General features: G+C 37.0%; 2 protein-coding genes and 1 long non-coding RNA gene across 3 annotated transcripts; 2 read left to right on the top strand and 1 right to left on the bottom strand.

Annotated features, from left to right (window-relative positions):
* The first annotated feature begins 6,063 nt into the window (after nt 1–6,063).
* On the top strand, nt 6,064–15,144 carry LOC113497439 (serine protease inhibitor dipetalogastin-like). The gene is made up of 8 exons (XM_026876992.1): nt 6,064–6,341; nt 8,173–8,681; nt 9,504–9,654; nt 11,157–11,207; nt 11,495–11,900; nt 13,359–13,439; nt 14,119–14,313; nt 14,986–15,144. The coding sequence occupies exons 1-8, from the start codon at nt 6,326–6,328 to the stop codon at nt 15,092–15,094; spliced, it is 1,518 nt and encodes a 505-aa protein (XP_026732793.1). The 5' UTR covers nt 6,064–6,325; the 3' UTR covers nt 15,095–15,144.
* A 459-nt stretch (nt 15,145–15,603) lies between these two features.
* LOC113497502 (SWI/SNF-related matrix-associated actin-dependent regulator of chromatin subfamily A-like protein 1) lies at nt 15,604–22,990 on the bottom strand. Its single transcript, XM_026877073.1, has 14 exons — nt 22,277–22,990; nt 21,902–22,017; nt 21,484–21,584; nt 20,711–20,845; nt 20,289–20,394; nt 20,121–20,204; nt 19,540–19,720; nt 18,847–18,997; nt 18,413–18,577; nt 17,806–17,962; nt 17,219–17,350; nt 16,637–16,762; nt 15,989–16,048; nt 15,604–15,857 (listed from the first exon to the last, which is right to left on the bottom strand). Exons 1-14 carry the CDS (start codon nt 22,641–22,643, stop codon nt 15,648–15,650), a joined length of 2,091 nt encoding a protein of 696 aa, XP_026732874.1. The 5' UTR covers nt 22,644–22,990; the 3' UTR covers nt 15,604–15,647.
* Nucleotides 22,991–23,387: 397 nt separating this feature from the next.
* LOC113497198 lies at nt 23,388–23,680 on the top strand. The gene is made up of 2 exons (XR_003400876.1): nt 23,388–23,429; nt 23,567–23,680. It is a non-coding gene; the product is annotated as an uncharacterized LOC113497198 (long non-coding RNA).
* Nucleotides 23,681–24,074: the final 394 nt, after the last annotated feature.

Here is a 24,074-nt window from a genome sequence, read left to right as displayed (position 1 = left end):
CATTTTGTTAAAAATACAACTAGATTGGCTAATGGTCGCTTTTGTGTACGCATACCTCTTAAGCAAGACCCTTCTGTACTCGGAGACTCACTTCGTAAGGCCACTTATTGTCTGCATTCGTTAGAGCGTAGATTAAAAACGAAACCTGACTTAGGCAAAATGTATGATGCATTTATGTCCGAGTACGAGTTGCTCGGACATATGACTCAATTCAAGCCATCAGACACTGACCCAACAGGTTACTACATTCCACATCATGGTGTACTACGGGAACAGAGTACCACCACAAAACTGCGCGTTGTTTTCAATGCAAGTTGTCCCACATCGTCTGGAATTTCATCCAATGACATACAAATGGTCGGTCCGACAATTCAGGATGACCTTCTGGCCATTCTTTTGCGGTTTAGGCAGTATAAGTATGTCTTATCGGGAGATGTTCAGATGATGTACAGGTGCGTGGATGTTCATCCATCTGATAGACACTTACAGCGGATTTTGTGGCGAGATAATTCATCACAAGTACAAGTTTATAAATTAAATACGGTGACTTATGGCACTGCTAGTGCTCCGTTTTTAGCCACCCGCTGCCTTTATCAATTAGGTCTTGATTGCAAGGACGACAAGATTGCTGATGTCATCAAACATGACTTTTATGTAGATGACCTGTTAACTGGAGGGGATGACTTAAATACAGTCAGCCACATCCGCCAAGAAGTCACAAAGGCACTTTCGTCAGCTTGCATGGTACTTCGCAAATGGAAGTCAAATGCACCTCAATTGTTGTCTGATATTTCAGAGTCATCGCTTGATTTGAATATTGGCTCTCCTGAGCCAACCAAACTATTAGGTTTAGGGTGGCATGCCAGTTCAGATGAACTGATGTTCTTAGTCGACTCAACCATCTCTCACACTAATAGCACTAAGCGTGATTTGCTTTCTGTCATTGCAAAGATCTTTGACCCTTTAGGTTTGTTGTCACCTTTAGTGATCACAATGAAAATGTTACTGCAGCGAATGTGGCTTGATAAATTGTCGTGGGATGAGCCATTATCTCCAGAATTAAGTGCACCGTGGCAAGCTATTGTGAGAAAATTACCACTTATTAATGACTTTCGTTTTCCACGTATCGTCGTCTGTGAGTCATACACACAATTAGAACTACACATCTTCACAGATGCCTCTGAACGTGCCTATGGCGCTTGTGCCTATGTTCGTAGTGCAAACGATGAAGGCAAGTGTATGGTCAGGTTACTCATGGCCAAGAGCAGAGTGGCACCTATCAAACCAACTACGATTCCGAGATTGGAGTTGTGTGGCGCTGTAGTCGGTACTCATCTATACGAGAAGATATCGAAATCACTAAGGGTTAGGTTTAGCCGTGTGTTTTGTTGGACCGATTCCACAATCGTGTTGGGATGGTTGCAGATGTTGCCTTCAAGGCTTCAGCCCTTCGTGCGCAACCGCGTCGCTGAAGTTTTAGAGCAGGCAGGTCACTGCACTTGGCGACATGTCCCAACCGACAAAAACCCAGCAGACCTAATATCTCGTGGTGTGGATATTAGTAATCTGCAGAGTCTAGACCTATGGTGGTCCGGTCCCGACTTTCTCCATCAAGACTCATGCTATTGGCCATCTTTAGTCAAACCTTTAGAGCCTGCCTCACTGCCGGAAACTCGGTCTGATGTAATTTTAACTGTCAGTGTTGACCACAATAAAAATAAACAATTAATTAACTTTAGCCGTTTTTCAAATTATTCCCGACTTGTACGCTCCATGGCTTATGTGTTGCGATTTCTTAATTTATGTAAAGGGCATCAATATAATGGTAGCTTTCTCTCAAGTGACGAGTTGAACAAAGCTTTAAATGTTTTGATTATACAAAGTCAGCGTGAATCATTTACCGAATACAATTTACTTTTGTCTAAACAAGATTTACCAAAAAAGAGCGTCCTATTAAAGTTTAACGTTTATTTAGACAACGATGATATAATGCGTGTCGGCGGACGTCTTGATTATTCGGATTTTAATTATAATAAACGGCACCCTATATTGTTACAGTCCACTCACCATTTTTCGAAATTATTATGTGATTTTGAGCACAAACGATTAATGCACGCCGGGCCTCAATTATTATTAGCGTCATTACGAGAAACCTATTGGCCGATAGGAGGTCGAAATTTAGCCAAGGCCTGTTATCACAAATGCGTGCTATGTCGTCGAATGAAAGGTAAGGTTGTTCTCCATTGATGGGTAACTTACCGCGGCAGCGCCTACTTCCAGGGAGCTTTCCATTTGAAAGCACGGGCGTCGATTATGCTGGCCCTATATTGAGTGCTAGTCGTAAAGGTCGTGGTTGTAGGCTTGTAAAAGTATACATTGCGCTTTTTATTTGTTTTACCACTAAGGCGATCCATTTAGAACTTGTGGGTAACCTGACTAGCCATAGTTATTTATTATCCTTATATAGATTTATCGCGAGACGGGGAAAACCCGTAAATATCTACTCGGATAATGGTACCTCATTTGTTGGTGCGTATAATGAGCTTGCTTAGTTCTTAAAATGTAATCATGATTCTTTGAGTACAAGTATGGCCAATGAGGGAATCAATTTTCATTTCATTCCTGCCTATGCCCCTCACTTCGGTGGTCTATGGGAAGCGGGTGTCAAGTCGGTCAAGCATCATTTGTATAGAGTGCTGGGAAATTGTAATTTAACGTTTGAGGAACTTTACACCACATTAGTTCAAATAGAGGCTATATTGAATTCGCGCCCTCTTACACCATTATCATCAGACCCAGCAGATTGCACGCCGCTGACTCCTGGTCATTTCATCATCGGTCGCCCGCTCACTTCCCTGCCTCAACCGAATTTAGAAGAGCACTCCACTACCAACTTGACTTGCTACCAGCGGATTGAACAACTCCGCCAGCACTTCTGGACTAGATGGAGTAAGGAGTTCATCGCAGAACTGCAGCAACGCGTCAAGTGGCATTCCAGTAAGGATAGTTTGAAGTTGGATACCTTGGTAGTAATCAAGGAGGAAAATCTTCCGCCTTTAAAGTGGAGATTGGGCAGGATCGTGGCCATACATCCGGGAACCGACGGAATAGCTCGTGTCGCTGACGTCAAGACCTCAAATGGTATCATCCGAAGGGCTTTCTCCAAGATATGTCCATTGCCGGTGACTACAGAGTCTGGTTGAAAGCAAGGAGGCTTTCAACGCCCGGGGGCATGTTCGAGCGCCTCATGTTTACATCGTAGCAATGACTCACTCATTAGTATTAAGTAAATATTAAGATTACATTAATTATATTTGTTGCATCGTCACATGCATAACCTGTTATCTTTTCTCACTCCATTATACACGCTCGCAAGATCAACATCATTTTTAAAAGTTGTTTCATTTATGAATCTGAATCCTGAATTCCCAACATATAGGTCTCCTAAACAAAGAATATATAAAAATAATAATTCGTTGTTAAGATACGTATGTGTAAAACAAATTACTTTTATGCAAACAAATACAACTTAACATAAACGTAAAATAAACCGGTATTGTTTAATTACCTGTAAGCTTACCTTATATTTACGTCTTAAGAGATATAAATTAATTGAAACTGTAGTTCAATTTAAATAAAGTACACTTAAACTGCAAACTACCTCCTTTGTTAAACAACTCCCTACCAAGAAATTTAAAGACAAACTGTCTGCGAAAACGTTTCGCTAGAAAAGTGTTGATATAACAACCAGTGGGTTTCGCCACAACGCACGTAGACGAACAAATATAGCTTTATTTTAAGAAGTCTCTGTTTTCCTGTTAATGAGGTGTTAAAATTAAATATAAGAAGTATGAAAATAATACTGACGGTGTATAAATACGCAAAATTAGTGATTCAAATAGAATATTCAGAAATATATTGCTTTTATCCTCGTTAGGACGCGGGGAAGTCCTACCTTGTGTGTCCAAATTTAATAGGACCATGATACCTAGATATTTTAACTAAATGGTGTTCAAAACTTGGATAGCAAAATCGGTCGGCCGATAATGAGATGGCTAGTTGGGTTGATGCGATTGGAAAGAGATATATGCAAAGCCTAAAAAAACCTTTTTCATTTCACTATAAACTGAATAAATATTCTTCTGCGCCTTTTCGTATCCTTCAGTATCTCACAGAGTCCCATTTTCTATTCCTTATTTAGGTTTTAAGTCACTAAGCTTTTTCCTTAATAATTGCTCGTAGACCAGTAAGTTCCTTTTCCTTATAATTCATGTCTAATTTAATAGTTCTTAATGAATAGTTCACAGTAGGTTTCTTAGATTGTCTCAAATCAATCAGCTTCGCAGCTTACCTATTATGAACCTACACACATCTCTTGAAAATTAAATAGAGACAGCGCATTACACAATGCCGCGGTCGGTTTTTCACAAATACAACAGTGGCTCCCCGTTATCAACAATAACTTGTCAATCAAATTAATTACAACACAAATAACGTTAAGGACTTATTCTCTAAGATGTGTATATCGGTTGAAATCGTCTAATAATAAAAAGTAGCGCTTTACATTTGTTTTTTGTCAGACTAAGACTGGAAAAAGAAAGGTGAGAAATGTCATAGAAATTAAACTTAATTTGCTTAGGGGTCTGAAAAAATGTAAAAAATCTTGGTTAGTCGTTTTGTCAAAAAAGTCAGTTTTAAAAAGAAAAACGACTAAAAACCAATGTTTAACAACAATAAAGATCAGTTGTTAATTTACTTGTTTGTATGAGAGACTCATCAAAAATGTTAACACTTTTCGAGTTTCGTAACGATAAAAAAGGAACTCCTCAATCCAGACTGCTCTGTGTCTGTCTATCTGAGCGCTCATCACCACTCACCAGGCTTGAATTGTGATGAACTAGACCGTTGAAAACACAGATAATGTATTTCTGTAACCAATAAAATACGAAAAGATCATGCTTAAGCGGTTGCTTTAGTGGTTTACACAGTGGCTGAAAAATATGTAGATTTGAAAGTACCAACCCACAAATTTATTTTTAGTGTTTTTAGCGTATTTGTACGGAACCGAAAGTGTCGCGCATCCAACTCGGACTTGACCCTTTTTTTTAAGTACCTGATCAAATGAAGTATAAAGCAATAGACTACCTAAATGTCTAGTATCAGCGGTCGTGTGATTGTCGCGAGTTCATTCAACACCTGCCACAAATATTTGGTTAGCTTACTTATAAAGAATACAATAACATCATCTGCTAACTGTTTTGTTCAAAGCCAAAGACTGCATTTTTTACCTAAGGTTAATATTAAAATATAATAGAGACCAGTCAGAAATAATAAAGTGGATCCATACTTGCGATATTAAGAGGTCCCTGAAGGCGACAAGGCTGAAAGCAACCCACACTACAATTTATTAGTCCCACCCTAAAAAACTAAAAACTTAACTATTACAAAGGAACGATATTTTAAAAGTAAATTAAAGATTTTAAGACAGTCCGCGGGCACCACCTTTTCAAATACTACTGTAGTTTGTAAAGAGAAAGACATTGCTCTGCACCGTCTGTCGCTCCGTCCTGCTTACTACTACTACTTACTCGTACAACCTACTATCTACTACAAACGACTACTACTACTATCTATTCTAACTAAGCAACTACTTACGAATATATTTCCAAAAATCGACTCAAAAGGTATACTCATGCGATAACAAAGCGCTTAATTTTTTTCTCTACGAAAAACTGTCTTTTTTCCGGCTGTTTATATTTTGTTATACAGTGCTATAGATTGATGTAAACAAAAATTTACCAAGTAAGAAATAGGTGTAATAAAATAGACTTCTATATCTACTAGACGAAGAAAGCTTTCTCAAAAGTTTCTGAAAGTTGTCGATAAAATTCGCTTACGTCATAAACTGCATCAAAGTTGTCATCTCTATCCATCGAACTCTCAATAAATCAAAACATTCAAATGAATTTACAAACAGGTTTTCCTAGTCTGTAAAATTATGAATATAAACAAACTGTGTGTCGTCAAATTCTTAGTAAATTTAAAACAAATAGTTGTCGGTGCCTCAAAGATTGGCACGTAGTCTTAGCACTTGTAGAGTAAACACAATTAGCGGGAACTAGCCGGCACTGGTGACGCACGCCGGGGATTTACACTGTTAACAGAACCTCGAAATACAATAACAATAAGTATAAAAACAACGGTCCCCAAACGCAGACCATCATTACAGTCGCTGCTCACAAGTTATTCACAACTGAACAACTTAGTTATCAAGTGATAACCTCCATTGTAAAGTCAAGTTTAGTTCACACGGCAACTATCAAATATGGATTTTAAATTCGGTAAGTTTTTTCTTTTTTTTTCTTTATAATATATATTTTTTTAAATCTGGGCGTTCCATTTATAAAACAACCATTGCATTGAATAACTTAACTCCTTAGATGGACTGTCTATGGTTTTATTTAATAAGTGTAACTTTTCTGTAGAATTGCGGGTCACATATCTATCCAGAAAAATTAGGTTAATAATCTTGCTATAACGTCTGTGATGGTTATAAAATCCATTTATCCCTAAATGGCACCCAACAGCATTGAATCCTTCTTTTGGGAAAACTGGTTGTGTATTTAACTATTTATTCGACACTCTATTGTTTTGAATATCGCAACAATCGCACTATCAAAATAATATTGTGTTACCAAGTCATCATTCTATTTAAGATGTATTTAGACTTTTTTACATTATTAAATGTTTAGTTAGTGTTGTTGTTATGCAAATACGTTTTAAGTTTAAAAGAAAAACGAGGATAAAAATTACATAAATTAAATATGAAACATGCTAGTTTAACATGCAGGTGTGTTATATTTTGTAAAAAAACAATTTGCATACATAGAAATTCGGTTAGCTATTATTTTGTACTGCTCGCATTTTTTTCTTGAGTGACACATACGTAATAACTACTTGATAGCATCAAAACATGACCAAGCTCCCAAAACGATTACGCTAAATGAATAATAATAATAATAAAATAATATGACTTAGCAACAACATTGTCAACATTAAAAAATAGTCTAACTAAACGTAATTCTATAGCTGCGGTCAGAGAAAAAAAAACAAATTACAAAAGACAACTTGTGTGCTAATAAGATGTTATTGATATCCTTTTCGCACACCATTATGATATGTTGTATATTAACATCATACTGTTAATTAACTCAATCAATATTGAAGAGAATATAGATTCCACGTGAATTGACAACATATAACTATATTTTAGCTAAATATATTCCTATAAAAGAACTAGTAACGAAACAGATTTCATATCAGAGAGGATAAAAAAAAATGAATAAAACCTTTTTCGTACATAATAAAACAGGGCAATTTTAATAAGCTAATTAAATAAATAAAATAAACGAAGAATAAATTGAATTCTAATTCGATTAGGTAGACAATAAATAACGGCTTGTTGTCAGATGATTATTAGTTGAAGGTCACAAAACTCGTCCTAGGAAACAAAAAAAATACGCTTTGGATATAAATATGTTCAATAAATATAGCTAAGATACAGGCAGGATACAGGGTTTTTATTTAAGTAATAAAATAAATAAAAAGAAAATAAATTTGAAATTTAAACAAGTCCAGACAATCTACCGTGATCGTAAATTAGTTTTTGTACAAAAAGGTATTCTTCTTTCTATTTTACGAAGTTAAATGAATAGCGGTACTTTTGTAAAATCTGTTTCCACTCAGTAATGTGCACCTTATCAGAAGTGTTACAGTATTTCATAATGACTACATGTTTATCTGCTAATAATGTCAAGGGGAGCCTCTTAACACCATAATTATCATGTTCATAATGACACAACGAGATGACTCAGGGATGTCACAAATAGATCGAAGTACTAGGCTTTATCCCGATGTTTTGATATGGTTTTCATTGTCATATAAACAAAATATGTAGTTTTAATTACTTATCCCATTTTAAAAAATGTCTCAAACTTTTGACCATCGAAATCAAAATCAAAAGTTTTATTTGAACTAGGCCGTATTCCAGGCACTTTCAAAAAGTTATAATGATAACTCTAGTTGCGCGGTTCCAAAGTTTCATTCTTATGGAGAAGAACCGGCAAGAAGCTCCACGTTGTACCTAACTAAGTAAATTTTTCGTTGTTCCAGGAGTACTTGTGGCCCTGAGCGCCCTTGCCTACACAGCATACGCCGCCCAAGCGCCCTGCGTCTGCACCAGGAACTACAAACCCGTCTGCGGCTCAGACGGAGTCACATACAGCAACGAGTGCTTACTCAACTGCCAGAGATACTCATCACAGAACGACATCACCGCTGTTAGGAACGGACCTTGCGACCTTCCTTTACCTGAAACCTGCGTTTGTCCATTCAACTACAGCCCCGTTTGCGGCTCTGACAGTGTGACGTACCCTAACAGCTGCTCGTTGAGGTGCAGTGCTCAGCGCATCGCTGGTCTTGAGGAGCTCTACCAAGGTCCCTGCGCCCCTACTCCTCAGGAGCCACCGTGCACGTGCCCTCGCGAGAGAAAGCCTGTGTGTGGCAGCGACGGCAACACCTACAGCAACTCTTGTCTCCTGAACTGTGCCACCAAGGACAACAGCATGCTCAGCATCAGACACCTCGGAGACTGCCCCGACAAAGTCAAAGTTGTCGACTTCTAAGTGACGTCATTGAATGACTGTTGAATTTTCCGATTCACTTTTTTGACGTTCGAATTTGGAAGCCATTGAACAAAAACAAAATTTTACTTCTAAATTGCCATAAAGATGTTCATTTTATGAATAGTCTTCTCTATGATAAACGTAATTAGTTATAAGTTATTAATTTTAATAAAGATCTGACGCACTATTTAATGACATTGCGTGCGAATTTCGACATTGTTGTCATAGTATTTGTTACTATTTAATAAATACTTTTTATATACTATCGACTTCTTTTTTTTAATTTGTGGACCTAGCAGTACAAGGAATTTACTATTTCATAGCTATCCCTCACTGTAAACAACAAACTTCTTAAAAATAGGTAAAATAACAGGAACAGCCGCGAGAATACATTAAGCATAATATAACAGTAAATACATACTTATATTCATTTACTTCTAACATTTTCACTTAATCAAACATACATTCGTGATTACGAATTTCTTTGGAGAATAATTATCCGTTTATTAATATTCACGTGCCAAGTACTAACAAAGCCATTAACTCTGAAAATAAATAAATAATGGGTAATATTTACTTTTTATTCGGTGAGTATAGTTTTAATTTGTAGTTTTCTTATAATATGGAGAGACATAAAGGTTTGAATGCGATAACTTAAATAGTCACTGACTGAAAATATTGAAAAAAAAATATAAGAAGACCTTTATTTCTTAGAAAATAAAAATAAATTACCATTCATTTAAATTTAAACCATAAAGTCATAAAATTAAAATCCAAAATCGATTGACATGCACAGGACTTTTCATGATATCTATCAAGATCACGAATATCATGGGAGAGAGTTACGAATTGGAATACATAAGGAGTTTTGAATATAGAAGTGAGGAAGACAAGGATGATGACGACGACTTCTGCGACTGCGTGCCCATGGACAACCCTGTGTGTGGCAGCGACGGGGTCACATACAAGAGTAAGTGTAAATTCATGTGCGCGGCTGACAAGGACTCGTCGCTCAGAATACTGCATCTCGGTGCCTGTGATGAGAAGTTTAAGAGGAACAGCAAAAATAAATTCTTAGATTAAGGTTTTATTTTTTGTTATTAAAAATATTCCAAAATTATGTTGTTTTTAATGTATATAAAGTTAATCATGATTGCTCAGGGCCCCAATTCTGCTATTTATGTACAACGGCCGATGAATGAGTGAAATTTGACTTAAAATGACAATTTTCGTATCTTCATAAGCATTAATCTATACAATAATTAGAAATTCAGTGCGGGACGGTACACTCAAGGTCAATAACTTCCAATTATTGTATTTGCAAAATGCTTAAGATAATTTCAAATTTAATCCAATTGCCATTCATTCGTCGGCCAGTGTAAAATAGCAGAATCCGGGCCCTGTATTGACAGAACCAAATTGTCATCATGAGCGGCTAATATTTTATATTGTCATCGAGTTTGAAGCTATCCTAAGCCTGCTCGGGAAGGGCCTCTAAATAGAGTTACAAAAATCCAACCGGAACGAAAAACAAACATACACGTAAGAAAACGTCAAACGTGAGAAAATGTTTTCGCATTGCATTTTTTGGTGCTGCTATATTTGTAAAAGATGACACTGAAGGCTGTGACACAATTACTTAAACAGCTGATCTAAGCAGCTCCATCTGGTACCAACAGACTTTGTGGAGATTACTGAAATACGTTGGACTTTGTATTTCTTACCAAAGGAGCAAGTTTTATGAAATTAATTATCACAACTTCGATTTATCTGATATTTGTAGGTTTTTTTATGGGTTTAATCGGATAAGAACATAAATTGAACGAAAAAATATATCGCAAGTACACGATGTTAGCAACTTTTTGTTTTATTCTGCGCAATTAATTATAAAATATGAATACATATATCCTTTTCAAGATAATAAATGATAAACAAAGTTAAAAAATATTTTACCTAGCCAAAAAAATAACCTATAAATGATAGATTTTTATTTATCAGAATGTTATAAACGTTACTTGCATCATCATTAATTATGCAGCCATTGATATTCCACTCATTTGAAAAAAAAATACTATTAGATTTTAGTGGCCTAGTTGGTGGTCTAGACAGTGTAATCAATCTCCTTTGAATTCACTTCCATTAGACGATATTAACCACTATTGGTGAGATTCGACCATTGGTTACGCCGTTGACATACTGTGGCTGAGTTTTGTGTGTAAGAAACAATTGAACAATCTTGGACATCCAACTACGTACATTTGAATCAGTGTCATTATTCTTGAACCTTGCCTTTAATTGTTGAAGTATATTTAACAAATAATAATTATAGTTTCCGTCTTCGTAGTTTCTTTCGAACATGTCACTTATAATTTAATACAATTCTTAATCTTGCCGTAACATAGAACAAATCAATTTCATGAATGTTACGCTAATTATTATTCATAACATTCCATAAAACGAATGACAGTTCATAAAAATACTCACTCAAGATGCATCTCTTCAAGATATTTCATTTTAATTTAGGTAAGTGCAATTCAAAATAACTGTTAAATTAATCAGGAAGAAAAACTATGAATTGTATGATAGCGAAAATATACTACTATATATGGTACTGCACAAGTGTGATCACCAATCATCGCCTCTTAGGATGGTTAAAATATTAGTCCCGAGACTAGGTGTCTTTGTGTATATGACTTGAATGTTTGTGAAAGTCACTGCGACAAAAGCATTAAAATATGCTATAAAAGCTGTCTGCGTGTCTATGATCTGGATTCAGAAAAATAGTTCTCTGATTTATATTTAAATGATAGGTACAGGACAGCTGTTAACCGGTACGTTCCTAGTGATCACTCTTATTCGCACTACCGTTGGCTCACAAGGAACCTGCACCAATCTCGCGGACTTAGCAGAACCATGCGGCTGCACCCTCACTCAGGACAACTTCGACCCGGTCTGCGGCTCTGACGGTCAATCCTACATGACCCTCTGCTTCCTGGCGTGCAAGCAAAGTATCGAGGGCAGGAGGATCACAGTGGAGCACAAGGGCCCCTGCTCTAAGAAGTCGAACTGCGTGTGCAACTCGCTGTACGACCCGGTGTGCGGGAGCAATGGCATCACGTACCCTAACGAGTGCGTGTTGTCGTGCAACGTGCAGAAACTGTCCAGCCTTAAGCTGAAACACAGGGGCATGTGCAATGATGACTACGATGATTCACGGTATTATCTGTTTTACTATTTATTTACTTATAGTTCAATATGTTCTAAAAGTGCTTTATTGTTGTTGATTTTAAGCATTTCTTAACTTTTTTCTTTTCTAACTCTGGCTACGTTTCTTTTACAACGGTGAATTTCAAGTTGTGTTATCAGTTAATTACAATACATACATATGACTGAAGTCGAATGCCAGTTGCCCATGATTTATTACAACGCTTGAGTGAAACTGAATTAACTGTTTTTATAATTAGTATTTTTTATTAGTTCCCTTAGCCAAGTGGCATTTCGTAATCATTAAATTAGGGTTGATAGAAAAAGCGGAAATGTATGGAAGTTACAGATCCATGTCAATCATCATCAACTTGTAAGTTCCGTGAATAGATAATACGAAATTGTATTTCCACTCATTTGAGCGTTTTTGACTATCGCTAATTCGCTATAGATCGTCGAAATGTAATTAGGCTACAAGAGCTGGGCTCCTTCGACCACCATTTAAAATAAGGCTATACAGGCCAAGAAGGAGACAACAGGACAAAGGCCGGCCAGAGATGCGCAGAGTATGCGAGAGCGACCCGTGACTCTGGCTCAGGCAGTTGAAGGGGCCCGTGTACTTAATCGGTGAGGGTCCGATATATCTCCACGCCTTGCCCTCGGCGTGGATGGAAATCATTAGCGTTTTATACCACGTTCGTATTTGAACGCGCAATAGCTTAACAGCCTGGACATTGTAAAGAATAAACAACAATATGCAGGTTGTTAAGATTAAGAGAACCTTCAGGGAGGTGTGTCTGTAACCCTACAAACGGTCCAGTGTGCGCCAGCGACGGCGTTACGTACACCAACGTCTGCGTGCTGCTGTGCAAAACCGAGACGAACCCACACACCAAGTTCGTGCACTGGGGCGCGTGTGAAGACATCCGCCAGATCGAGGCATATGATGATGATGAAGGGTACTTTTTAATATAAAGTGTTTGGGATCTACCAGCTCAGTCGATCACAGTTCAGTGCTCCTTAGATGGCGTAGCTTATTAAAATTGCGGGGAAAGAAATGTCAAATGAAAGACTTACACAAATTTGTTTTTGTAAAGTTTATGTACAATCAGGTGGCTGAGTTTGAACCGCTCCTCGTATGGCTTTTTACAATTTGGTACCTTGACGAAAGAAGTGCTATCAATTTTGCGTCATACGGAGAACCGTAGTTGGTATAATAATCAATGTCTCGTGGTAACTCGAAAATAATTCTAAATATTGATCACCAATCGATCGTTTGCAGTTGGCAACACTGGACCGTTCGGTATAAAATACAGACGACCACTCACAACGTAATGTTGATAATCTTTACGATATAGAAGTTACAATAGATAGAACATTTGCCTAATTCACTAACATAAAGCTGAAGCCTGTAATTGCCTATCTCCTCGCTTTTTCTTTATACTGATTTACCTAAAAAATTACACACAGGGAGAAATTGACACACTCACAGGCATCAAGTCCGTGTGGTCAGAGCCGGCCGGCTACGGAGAAACCCAGGCCATGTGACAGGTAGGCTCAAGGAACCGTACCGGTATGAAAATATTTATTTAACCACTACATTTTGCCACCTATGGAGTTTACTAACGATTTTTCTGGCTAGGAATGACATTTTGGTACCGCGCAAGTTGAGTCTTTACCTTCAAAACTTTTTCCTTTTTTTAAAAAAAGTAGCTTTCCGTTCATGAATATATTTTAAAATCTCCATGAAATTATTTAAATAGCAGTGAACTGTGATTGATTGTGATGATTGATTTATAATTAAAGTGATTCTATACTCATTTGCGCAATTTTGTTGTCCATTGAGGAGCTAGTGGCAACGATTAAGCTTGATCGATTGCAGGTTAAGCTAAGCTTGATACGGTCGGCCCGTAGATGGGTGAACATGTCACGTTAACTCGTGCCTGTTATTTATACGTCTTTGGCGTTACATATAGTTAACAGCTAGGAATTCAGACACCCTATCTTATTAAGGTGTATCGTGTTGCCCTGAGATAACTGGGTTGAGGAGGTCTGATAGGCAGTTGCTCCTGCTAAAACACTGGTACTTAGCTGCATCCGGTTACACTGGAAGCCGACGCGTAGGGGCAATGTAGTTGCCCTATATGGAGGCTGATGGAACGAAGATTCAACCCTTTGAGTACCGAAGTTATTGAGTAATTACTTAAACAAGTAAAACCATGTTACGCAGGCCAGAAGAGAAACTCCAGACGTTATCAGAAGACGACACGTGCTACTGCTCGTCCGTGAACCGGCCGCTGTGCGCCAGCAACAGCGTCACCTACACCAACATGTGCGTGCTACACTGCACCAGGAACAAGGACCCCTCCATTAAATTCGTGCGCTGGGGTGGGTGCGAGCACAGCAGGTCCGATGAGACTATACGGTCAGTTCTTTTTTAGTAATTTATAGTTAAATATTTTTTGTTTGCGTTTAAGGTTAGGATTAATAGATAGGTTTAGCCCCTTTTGTTTTTTTTTTTTTGGTAAGGCGGGGGATCCTCATGGACACCCACTCCCTCGGGGGAGGAAATGGGTAGTGTCAGACTTTTACTGAATAAACCTGAACCGCCGTGCTACGTCATCCGCGTTTTTGTGTCGGTGTATGGCAATGCGTTAGCCCCTGACGCTTAACGACAGGTTATTAAATGATGCAACGGTTTACCCACGCGTATTTATCAGTAGGTATTGTACGAGTAGTTTCGGATCCAATCGGAGTCCTTGATTATGAGCTGACGCGGCGGGGTCGCGAGTAGAACTACTGCAACTACTAACTATAAAAAAGAAGTAGTTCATAAGTTTGACAAACGAATTGAGCGATTTCAATTAAAATGATGTTTGGCAATTAAGTATTAAATGTGAACTATGTGCAAGTGTTCTTAGACATGTTTGACGAAATCGATCGAGCTATTTATAAGCCTGCATTTCTTTTAAGCCGACGTAAAAAAGTACAAACACAGCTGCCAATTAAATAACAAATTACGTCTTAGTACTTAAAAAAGAACGCCATCTTCCATGTAGACAAGCAAATACTAAACTTATTTTTTCTTTACTTGCAGTTTGGTCAGCCGAGGGAAACCTTCAAAATATTGGGACAATACTCTTCGCAAAAACAAAGGTCCGATGAGGTTCAACTTGAAACCATTGCGTGGACGCAACAAATACTAAATCTCCGTTATTTCATAGCAAATCATTGCAATAAAATAATATTAATCGACAAAATTATTTATTATTTTGCGGACCTCATTCACTACAAAAAAAAACGGTAAACAAGAAATATATCTTCATTAAAGATAAATATATTGTTTATAACGTCGTGGCTAATCTACAACTACACAAGTTGATCAATTGCAGGTTAAGCTACGCTTTGCAAGGTCGGTCCGTGGCCATCTACGTTATAACAAGTTGCGTGTTTCGCAAGGAACGTTAAATTGTAATTTAAAATTGCTCCTTGTAAAAGACTAATGTCTGTCATTCCCAATTTTTTTCCATCCACATTTACATTTCTATGTTATGTTACACATGTTTATACAAATAAATATATCTTTATCTTTATCTTTAAGTAAGTGAGTGAATAAAAACGTGGGAAAATATGAGTTTATTTTACCATAAAGGGGACTTCTTTGAGAACTTTAACATAACTGCAGCAGGTTTAGTTGTTAAATAAAACAAATCTATTAATCAAACAATAACTTATTACTTTAATATATATGAGGTAGCTTCATAAATCAAGGTTGGCGAGTAACTCATCATCTTCGTCTTCATCCATAAACGACTTATCAACATCATCAGTACTTTGTATAGGTGATACACTAGAACTAGTATTATCACTTTTGATCGAGTCTTTTCTTATATTAGTTCCCGGAATGTAATCGTTTTTATTCTTCGTTATACAGGGTGATAGGTATTGTGATATGTTGTTTTTGCTATCCTGGAAGATAAACACAAAAGCGATTAGTTCAAATACCTTTTACAATAAATTTATATGACAGTCCAGTTTTTTTCCCATTACATTATGAAGAGTATAGTGAACAATGAAGTAATAGTTATTTGTAAATTTACCTGATGTTTTAAAGTATTATTTTCAAACGTGTCTCCACATAACCCTACGTTGTTGAGAACCTAGAAATATACAAGATTAGTTAAAAAGTAATATAGAGTGGTAGAAAATGTTTCAGGTTAGCAATGTTCTTGTTGTCCTTCTTAATTGGGAAGCTGAAGGAATCTATGGTTTTAGAGTTAGATGGTAAGGGACCGTCACACATCAATGCCTTTTCCAGGTCGTTTAAAAATGTTAATAGAAAAAAACCGGTCGAGAGCGAGTCGGGCTTGGGACACTGTTGGCTCCGACAAAGAAAAATAGATTTATTTCAAAGCTTTGTAATGTGTAAATTTACGAACGCTTCAACTGTTGTTTAATCAAGATTTAAATTTTCCTTTTTCGTTGATATATCATCGACCTAGCCTTTTCCCAACTATGTTGGGGTCGGCTTCCAGTCTAACCGGATTTTGCTAAGTGTGGTACTGAATGTGGAACGGCTTTTTACAAGGAGCGACTGCCTACCTGACCGCCTCAACTAAGTGATCTGGGCAACACGATACCACTTGGTTAGACTAGTTGTCAGACTTTCAAGCTTCTGACTAACTTGCTTGTTTATACTGAAGTAAGTTTAGTTAAAAGCAGCAGTAGTATAATAGTGTAGAGCTGACCGCGAGCTTGTCCCGCAGCATGGGCCACACGAGGTCGTCGGCGGTGCCGCGCGCCAGCAGGAAGCGCACGCGCACGCGCGCCGCCTGCCCCAGCCGGTGCGCGCGGGACTCCGCCTGCGTCAGGACCTGCAGGGGGGGGGGGCACGTTAGAGACTCTGCTGCGTCATTTCTCTTCCCACAACAAGATTATATGCTGTTCACTGATCCATTCTAATTATAACCTTCTTGAAGTGCTACTTAAAAGTCTAATTTGAATAAATGATTTTGATTTTCGATAAAATGAACACATTCATACTTTGGTGGATTTGCACTTATCGTACACTGGTACTGATAATGTGGAAGTCGAAAACCGTTACGACTTCGACATTATCACTTCAAATCACCGAGACGGCACAACTAACTACGCTGATGAATTTAACGTAGTTTTTATCAGATTAACCACAAACCCTGACACGACTAACCGCTAAAAGTGATGGCAGCAATTTGGCTTCACGCCTTCGAAAAAAAGGGATATTTCACTTAAATCGAAAGATTCCCCATTAAATGCCCCACTTTTATAGTAGAGCCCCGTATTATCCTTACCCCTGGGTTCCAGTGCAGTTCAGCGAACAGTACGAGCTGCGCGGCCGTGAGCGTGATGCCCGCGCCCGCCGCCGTCAGCGACAACACCGCCGCGCGACAACTCGACACCTGCTGGAAGCGGTCCACTAGCTCCTGCGGGGGACAGGGCATAAAGTCAAGGATAAGGTCTACTAACTACTGCCACTACACAATCTGAACAATGGGTATCATTATTTTTCATGATATGCAATAATTCTGCATCTACTTTGACCGATTTTTGATTCATTGATGATCCTATTCGATTTACACTAGCTATTCAATTGTGTGTTCTCTCATAGAGTAGGGGTGCATAGTCCTTGGTAGATGTTTCTAGGTCCTTCCTGTGTTTATAGATACAAAAGTTTATTCAAGGTAAGTCTGATTTAGTTTCAATAAAATAAAGTTTAGCATGGCACACTATCAAATTGGTTAAACATAGGTGTTCGAAAATCAGTTTTAAATACCTTTTAAATCAATAGCTATCTTAAATAAGTCATAGCTACATACAATATATGGCTGTTACATTTAGGTTGAATGTCAAAACAAGTTTAGAAAGGTTTTACACTAACCGCTCTGGTATGAGAAGGTGTGGAGCCTACAATACTGATGTAATGCATGCCGGCCTCGTCCAGCGTCTCACAGATGGCGTCGATCACAGCTCTGTGGTGAGCAAACACTAGGAACTTGCCTGTCGTCTCCTCTGACAGAATCTGCTTTATATATTTACTGGAATATAAAGCGTGTTAAGCAGGTTATAAGGTTAAAATTCGAACAGGTGAATATCTATTATCACGAAGTATTTAAAAAAAAAAGAGAGATCATATGCATTTGGTTTTTAAGGTTGAAAATTGATTAACAGGTAATGAGGAAAGTTTTGATTGTATTTGATGGGTCCTTTGAATAGTTGCGAAGCTTAACTAGTCCTTATAGTTGTTTACTTATTTTTAGATAAGATGGCGTTGCGTGTAAAAAAGGCTTCTTTACATTAAAATACGACTAAGCTTTAATCAAACTTCAACCATGATTGAAAAAACATTCGCTTCAAGTTTAGGTGTCTAGTTTTAAAAACATCAATAGCAAAAAACTACCTTACCTTTTTTTATTTAAAGAACATTTAATTAAAATTCTTTCTATATACCAAATTTACTGTTAGTAAATTGTTGTACAGTTACTGACCATATAGCAGGTATCTTGACCCGGGCAGACTCACTAAAGTAGGTTATAAGCGCGGAGTGTTTGTCTCCGGACCGACTCGCTTTGTAGGCCTCCGCCATGTCCGACAAGCCTTTGCCTTGCTGTCCAGTATACTGTAGGAGGGTCTCGTCCAACATTACTGTTTCCCTGTAGAAGATATAAATTATTTAACAACAATTAAACACCAGCGATTTAAATAAAAGCTACTGAGTTTTGATGAATTTTCTATGGGACCAAATGACTATCAAGTTATATGAAAGAAGGATCAACAAAATAGGTTTATATAGCACAAAGTTCTAAAACATACTGTTACTGCATATTTCATTACCTGTATGGGAAGAAGTAATGTTTGATATTTCTAGACTTGTATTATTATATTGGAAATAGAACCGGAAATAGGTTATATATTGTACTACCTGGTCTTTTCTTCCAGTTTCGTGAGGACCTGTTCTTTCGTCCTTCTGATGAGGAACCGTTTCTGCAGTATAATCTGAAGTTCGGCAAGATTGGACTGGCCCGTCATGTCCCATCCGAAGTTGTTCTGCTTGCCATCACAGTATCTTTTACCTAGAAGACATACATTTGACGAATTTGATACGAAAATTTGACAGTTAGTTATTGGTAACGTTGATTTCACTTCCACTAATAGTGGTAAGGCTACGTACACTATCTACTAAAAATATCACTAATTCACATATTGGTAGTTAGTTGATTTCATTTGAATTTATTCTTATATCTTATATTTCAAGATTTTTTCCTCTCTTTGTATCTTTTCAGATAATGTAAATCAGCAGGCTTGTTCTGAACATTTGATTGGTTCGGTTTTTAATTTTAGTTAAATTGGATTTGGTTTTCAATTCTGTCCTAAAACAGTAATATCGAAACAAAACAAGATCAAGTACCAAACGAGTTTTATAAACCTCGTTAGTTGTTGATCGAGCATAATATCAAGTTTTGTCACTCAACGAATTATTATTACACGTCAGTATTTACTAAAGTCAAAATTCAAATTCAATCTGATTGGAACAGAATTCGATTTATTCGGGAACAAATAACCCTTACAGTAATGATTCAAGTACGGAGATGAAGATAATATCTAGTATATCTACCATAGTCAGTATATGAGGTGAACAGCCCGGGCTCGATGAGTGTGAGCTGCGTGTAGAGTTCAACAGGCCGCGAGAGCGCGGGCGTGCCGCTCAGCAGCAACACGCGGGAGCTGCGGCGAGAGATGTGGCTCAGGGCCAGCGTACACTGCGCCTTCGGGGACTTCAGGTAGTGGGACTCGTCCTGGGGGACAGGACACGAGGCAAGACTAATTAGGCCTTAATCTAAGTCTAGAAAGTGAAGGGATTGGGTGTTAAGTTGATATCAATAAGGTCGAAATTCAAGTGTCATAATATATGTTCTTGTCAATTTGTGGAAAACATAAGACGATAATTTTATTTCTTGTAACGTCGGACAATTGTTATTTAATTTAGCTTAATCGTTTCAATAACAATAAACGTAATTTATTCCATGTATTCGCGAGGGGTTTCATAAAAAATCATAAAGAAGGAGAAGGTTGACTAATTAGTCTCAAATTAGTCGTAACACTTGTCACACGTTCTTAGGAACGGCGTATGCTACAAATCGTGATCTTATCATTCGGACGATGGACAGATAAAATTAAAAGAAAATGAATACTCACTATGATTACAACTCCAAACTTCTTACTCTTCAATAATTCCGTATGCATACTCGTTATCTTATAGCTAACTATAACTACTTCAGTCTGAAAAATGACAAAACAAAAACCACCTTATTACAATGTAATAAAGTACTACTTTAATAACGCACTTATTATGTTGATATCAACCTGTTGATCGGCGACTAGTTGCGTGTCTTTGCCGGTAGAGAGAGTCACTGTGTTCATCATCGGTACTGACGGTAATAACTCCTGGATCTTGCTCTGCCATGTCTCCCTATGGAGTAATTTGATACATTAATAGGTGCGAGTAATGACGCTTATGGATACGGGGTACATTTAAATCAGAAAAACCTTTAGACCTCCATTGTTGCCTTATGGTTTTCTAGTTTGAATGGCAATTATAAATCTTTGAATAATCATAAAGTTTTGTACATTCCAACTTTATGTAATAAAAATCAAAACGCCTGTACCATTCTTGATGATTTAAAGCGATTCGGGATAAGGCATGGTGAACCCAACTGAATTTCTTAGCTGTCGATATATGGACAGTGGTGTAATTAGGTCTCTGATATATGTTTAAAAGAGTTTACCTCATTGAAGACGTAGTAACAATGAGTAGAGGCCAGTTATGTCTGTAGTAGCTGGCGATGGCGAGCGCTTGGAACGTCTTCCCGAGCCCCATGTCGTCGGCGATCATGCAGCGACCGCGCCGCGATATGCCGAACCTGTAACCAAGTATCTATTGCAATACTTTGGTAGTTTAAAGCTCTAGTCCCATAACCCAATAACTGTCTCAAGTATATATAAATATATTAACTTTGTGTATTGTACCCATGCAATTATGGAAGCTTCTGATGGATGTCAACCTATTTTGCCACATACACATATCCTGATCAAAGGTTGATATTGTGGTTCAATAAAATACTTGAATGAAAAAAATACATTTCATTTATTAACTTGTAAAGGCACTGCACAGTTGTACAGGTTGATACTTGTATAACAATACTTCTCACAACATTAATACATTTATTTCTGAGGCATTTCACTATTTGTGCAATGTTAACAAGAGACACAAACAAGATGTAAATTCCTTCTTTTTATTTTTGGGTTGCCCTGGGGGATTACTGACTAGTACACTGACTAATAACTGTTTTATATTATGAGTAGATTAGTAGTTTTCCTATAATGAATTTTCATCTATATTAACAACATGCAATATGTGAAAACAAGGGTTGCCTTTCCCATATACCAAACTGCAATGGCAGCTACAGGCAAATAATATCACCTAATTGAGTAGTAGCATGTAGATAAATTTGTTAGTAATATAAGTTTTATATGCAAGCAACTTTTGACCAACATTTACCTGACACCTTCTTCTTGGAAAGGCATGAGTTTATTTCTCAGTGTTGCTTCAATGGGTGACAAATCAATAGAATTAGGGTCTGTTGAGTTTTCACGCAGCACCTGATTGTTACATATTCAACAAAAAGAAATGATTGGAATCCATATTGTAAAAAAAAACATAATTGCAAGCAAAGGCATTGAGTATTTATTTAAGGCTATGCAATGAATTATATACTACTATAATAGAGGAGATGGAAAATAAAATTGCATTTTTTTTTTTTTTACCCAATGACCATTTGTTTGTCATAGTTATTTTTTGCCTTTAATATCCTACTGCAAGGCAAAGACCAACCTTCCATTATTCCACTAGTTATGAGATCACACATTTTATCAAATAGTAGACAAGATTAATTAGTAATGAAATAAGATAAAATTACCTTTAATACATATGGTGGGATAGGTCCTAATACTATGTGTGGTGCTAAAGGTGAAACTTTCGAGACCAGCTCTTGATAATCATTAATAGAAAAATTCCACAACTTAGATTTTGTATCTGGAAAAGATATATCTTCATTAATGCAATACACAAATTAAAGGTAAAAATAAAATTAAGAAAGGCTAAGTTGATAACCTTTCCTGATTTCCTTGATATTATCTTTCAATTGTATAATGTTGTTATCTCCAGGTCAAGAAAAGGATCCACATGCAGCTTTAGATCTGCTACATTCCACTGTATGCCAATTTAATAATAAAACATAGAAATGTATGTGGCATATTAAATATATATTATTTTTATCTATCAAATTACCCACCATAACTCTTAGAAGGCATACTCTTAAATATATTGATGAGAGGTGTACAAAATTCTGAAGGATTCACTTCAAACCTATCTTCAGAAATCAGGTACATTGTGCCACTGACCACTTTACCAACCGGCACAACACTAGCATTTCTTTCTTCACTATTTCTAGGCACTTTAGCATAGGGGTGGTGTCTCGAGTTGAACTGAGTTTTATTAACGTATGAAGATGAGGGAGATGGACTCCCAGATTCCATTGGGTTCCATCTTCCTAGAGAATTCTGATTGAAGTTACTGTTGCTGGGGTTAGACAGCTTGTTGTTTCGCTTCTGTAAGGCTGCTAGACGTTTTCTCTCTATTTCTTCCTTGGTGCAAGCCATTATCGTTCAATATTAATTTATTTATTTTTGTAATTTCAATAGAAACATGGTTAGAGGCTATCACACTAAAGTTTAACTATATAAGTATCATCTATTATGGCATGGTCCTAGTTCTGTGAAGCACTTTCAAAGACTTTCGTCTTCAAATAAATCAAGATATCGGACTTGTTTTTTTTCTTGACCATGGGGGTGACAGTACAGTACTTTGAGGACAAGAAAACAAAATGTATGGAAAGTGGTGCCATCTATGCCACAGGGCAAGTCAACTAAGGCATAATATTCCCTTAAATATTACTAGATGCCGCTACAGTAACTGCTTTCTTCAAAATGTTATTCTTTTAATAATTTAATAAATATTATTTAATAAAAAGTAAACTAAAAAAAATTAAAAAAAAACTGAATCGCCTTTTCGGTCTTCAATTAATCTTATACGCAATTTTTATTTTGCTAATGACATGACAGCACTGATATGTTTTGAAAACTTTTCACTCAACGTTCGTTTCTTGTGCCGTGAGTTTACCAAGTTTTATTTTCGACTTATTTGCCTATTATTGACCATCGCGTGTTTTCTGGACCTCGAAACTGCTTCCTACGTATTTACTTGGCTTCTCGTGAACGGATACCGACGAATATATTTATTTCTCTTGACCCTGGCATCGTTTAATGGACTTCGACGTGTGTTTACATTATTTGATTTAAAAATTTGGCTGCGTTTTTTACGGATTACGATGGCGAGATTACCGAAATACTCTCGCACTCATTGCTATTTTGGATGTGAAGAAGGAGGTAAGATGATTATTGATGATAGAATAAGTGATCTTATTGTAGGAACGATCCGATCGAAGTTTGTACTATTATATATCACTATATTTTTAAAACATAAATTTCACAACCTGCAATTAACTCATTCTTTCTAATTTCAGGTACATTACATCATTTTCCTAAGCCAGACTGTTATAAAGAAAGATTTGAGATCTGGAAACAAGTTTTAGACGATGATATTATAATGAAAGGAGATACATACATCTACAACCAAATATGACTATAAACATTTTGAGAAATACTACATAGGTAAAGGAACGGTATTAACGAGAAATGCAGTGCCAACCTTTTACACCAGCCTTATCCCATCAGGTAAATAAATATATTTGCATATTATAACATCCAATTTACATGTAAACAAATATGCAATTAACATTTTGGCAGATGTCTATTAAATGTATGAAATAACTGTGAAATCTGCCCCTAAGATGAACCACAGACCAACAAGTGCTGTTTCAATTTTATTTTCTGTCACCTAATCATCGCAAATGAAGTGCATTAACTGTCCTGTTGGTCTAGTGGCTAGTGTCTTTTAGTGCTATGCCAGAGGTTTTTGGTTTGATTCCCAATCAGGAGAAATATTTGTGTGATGAGCATCATCATTTTGTT

This window comes from Trichoplusia ni, chromosome 9, assembly GCF_003590095.1.
Source record: "Trichoplusia ni isolate ovarian cell line Hi5 chromosome 9, tn1, whole genome shotgun sequence".
Taxonomy (NCBI): Eukaryota; Metazoa; Arthropoda; class Insecta; order Lepidoptera; family Noctuidae; genus Trichoplusia; species Trichoplusia ni.
The sequence above is the reverse complement of the archived record's forward strand: the minus strand, read 5'-3'. Positions and strand labels throughout refer to the sequence as shown.

Excerpts from the sequence above, each read along its gene's own strand:
- LOC113497502 (XM_026877073.1), bottom strand. The coding sequence starts at position 22,643 with ATGGCTTGCACCAAGGAAGAAATAGAGAGAAAACGTCTAGCAGCCTTA. Across the intron at positions 21,585-21,901 it reads TCCCACCATATGTATTAAAG|GTGCTGCGTGAAAACTCAAC; the intron begins GTAATTTTATCT and ends TGTAACAATCAG. Across the intron at positions 18,998-19,539 it reads CACCTCATATACTGACTATG|GTAAAAGATACTGTGATGGC; the intron begins GTAGATATACTA and ends TATGTCTTCTAG.
- LOC113497439 (XM_026876992.1), top strand. Across the intron at positions 11,901-13,358 it reads GATGACTACGATGATTCACG|GGAGAAATTGACACACTCAC; the intron begins GTATTATCTGTT and ends AATTACACACAG. Across the intron at positions 14,314-14,985 it reads AGGTCCGATGAGACTATACG|TTTGGTCAGCCGAGGGAAAC; the intron begins GTCAGTTCTTTT and ends CTTTACTTGCAG.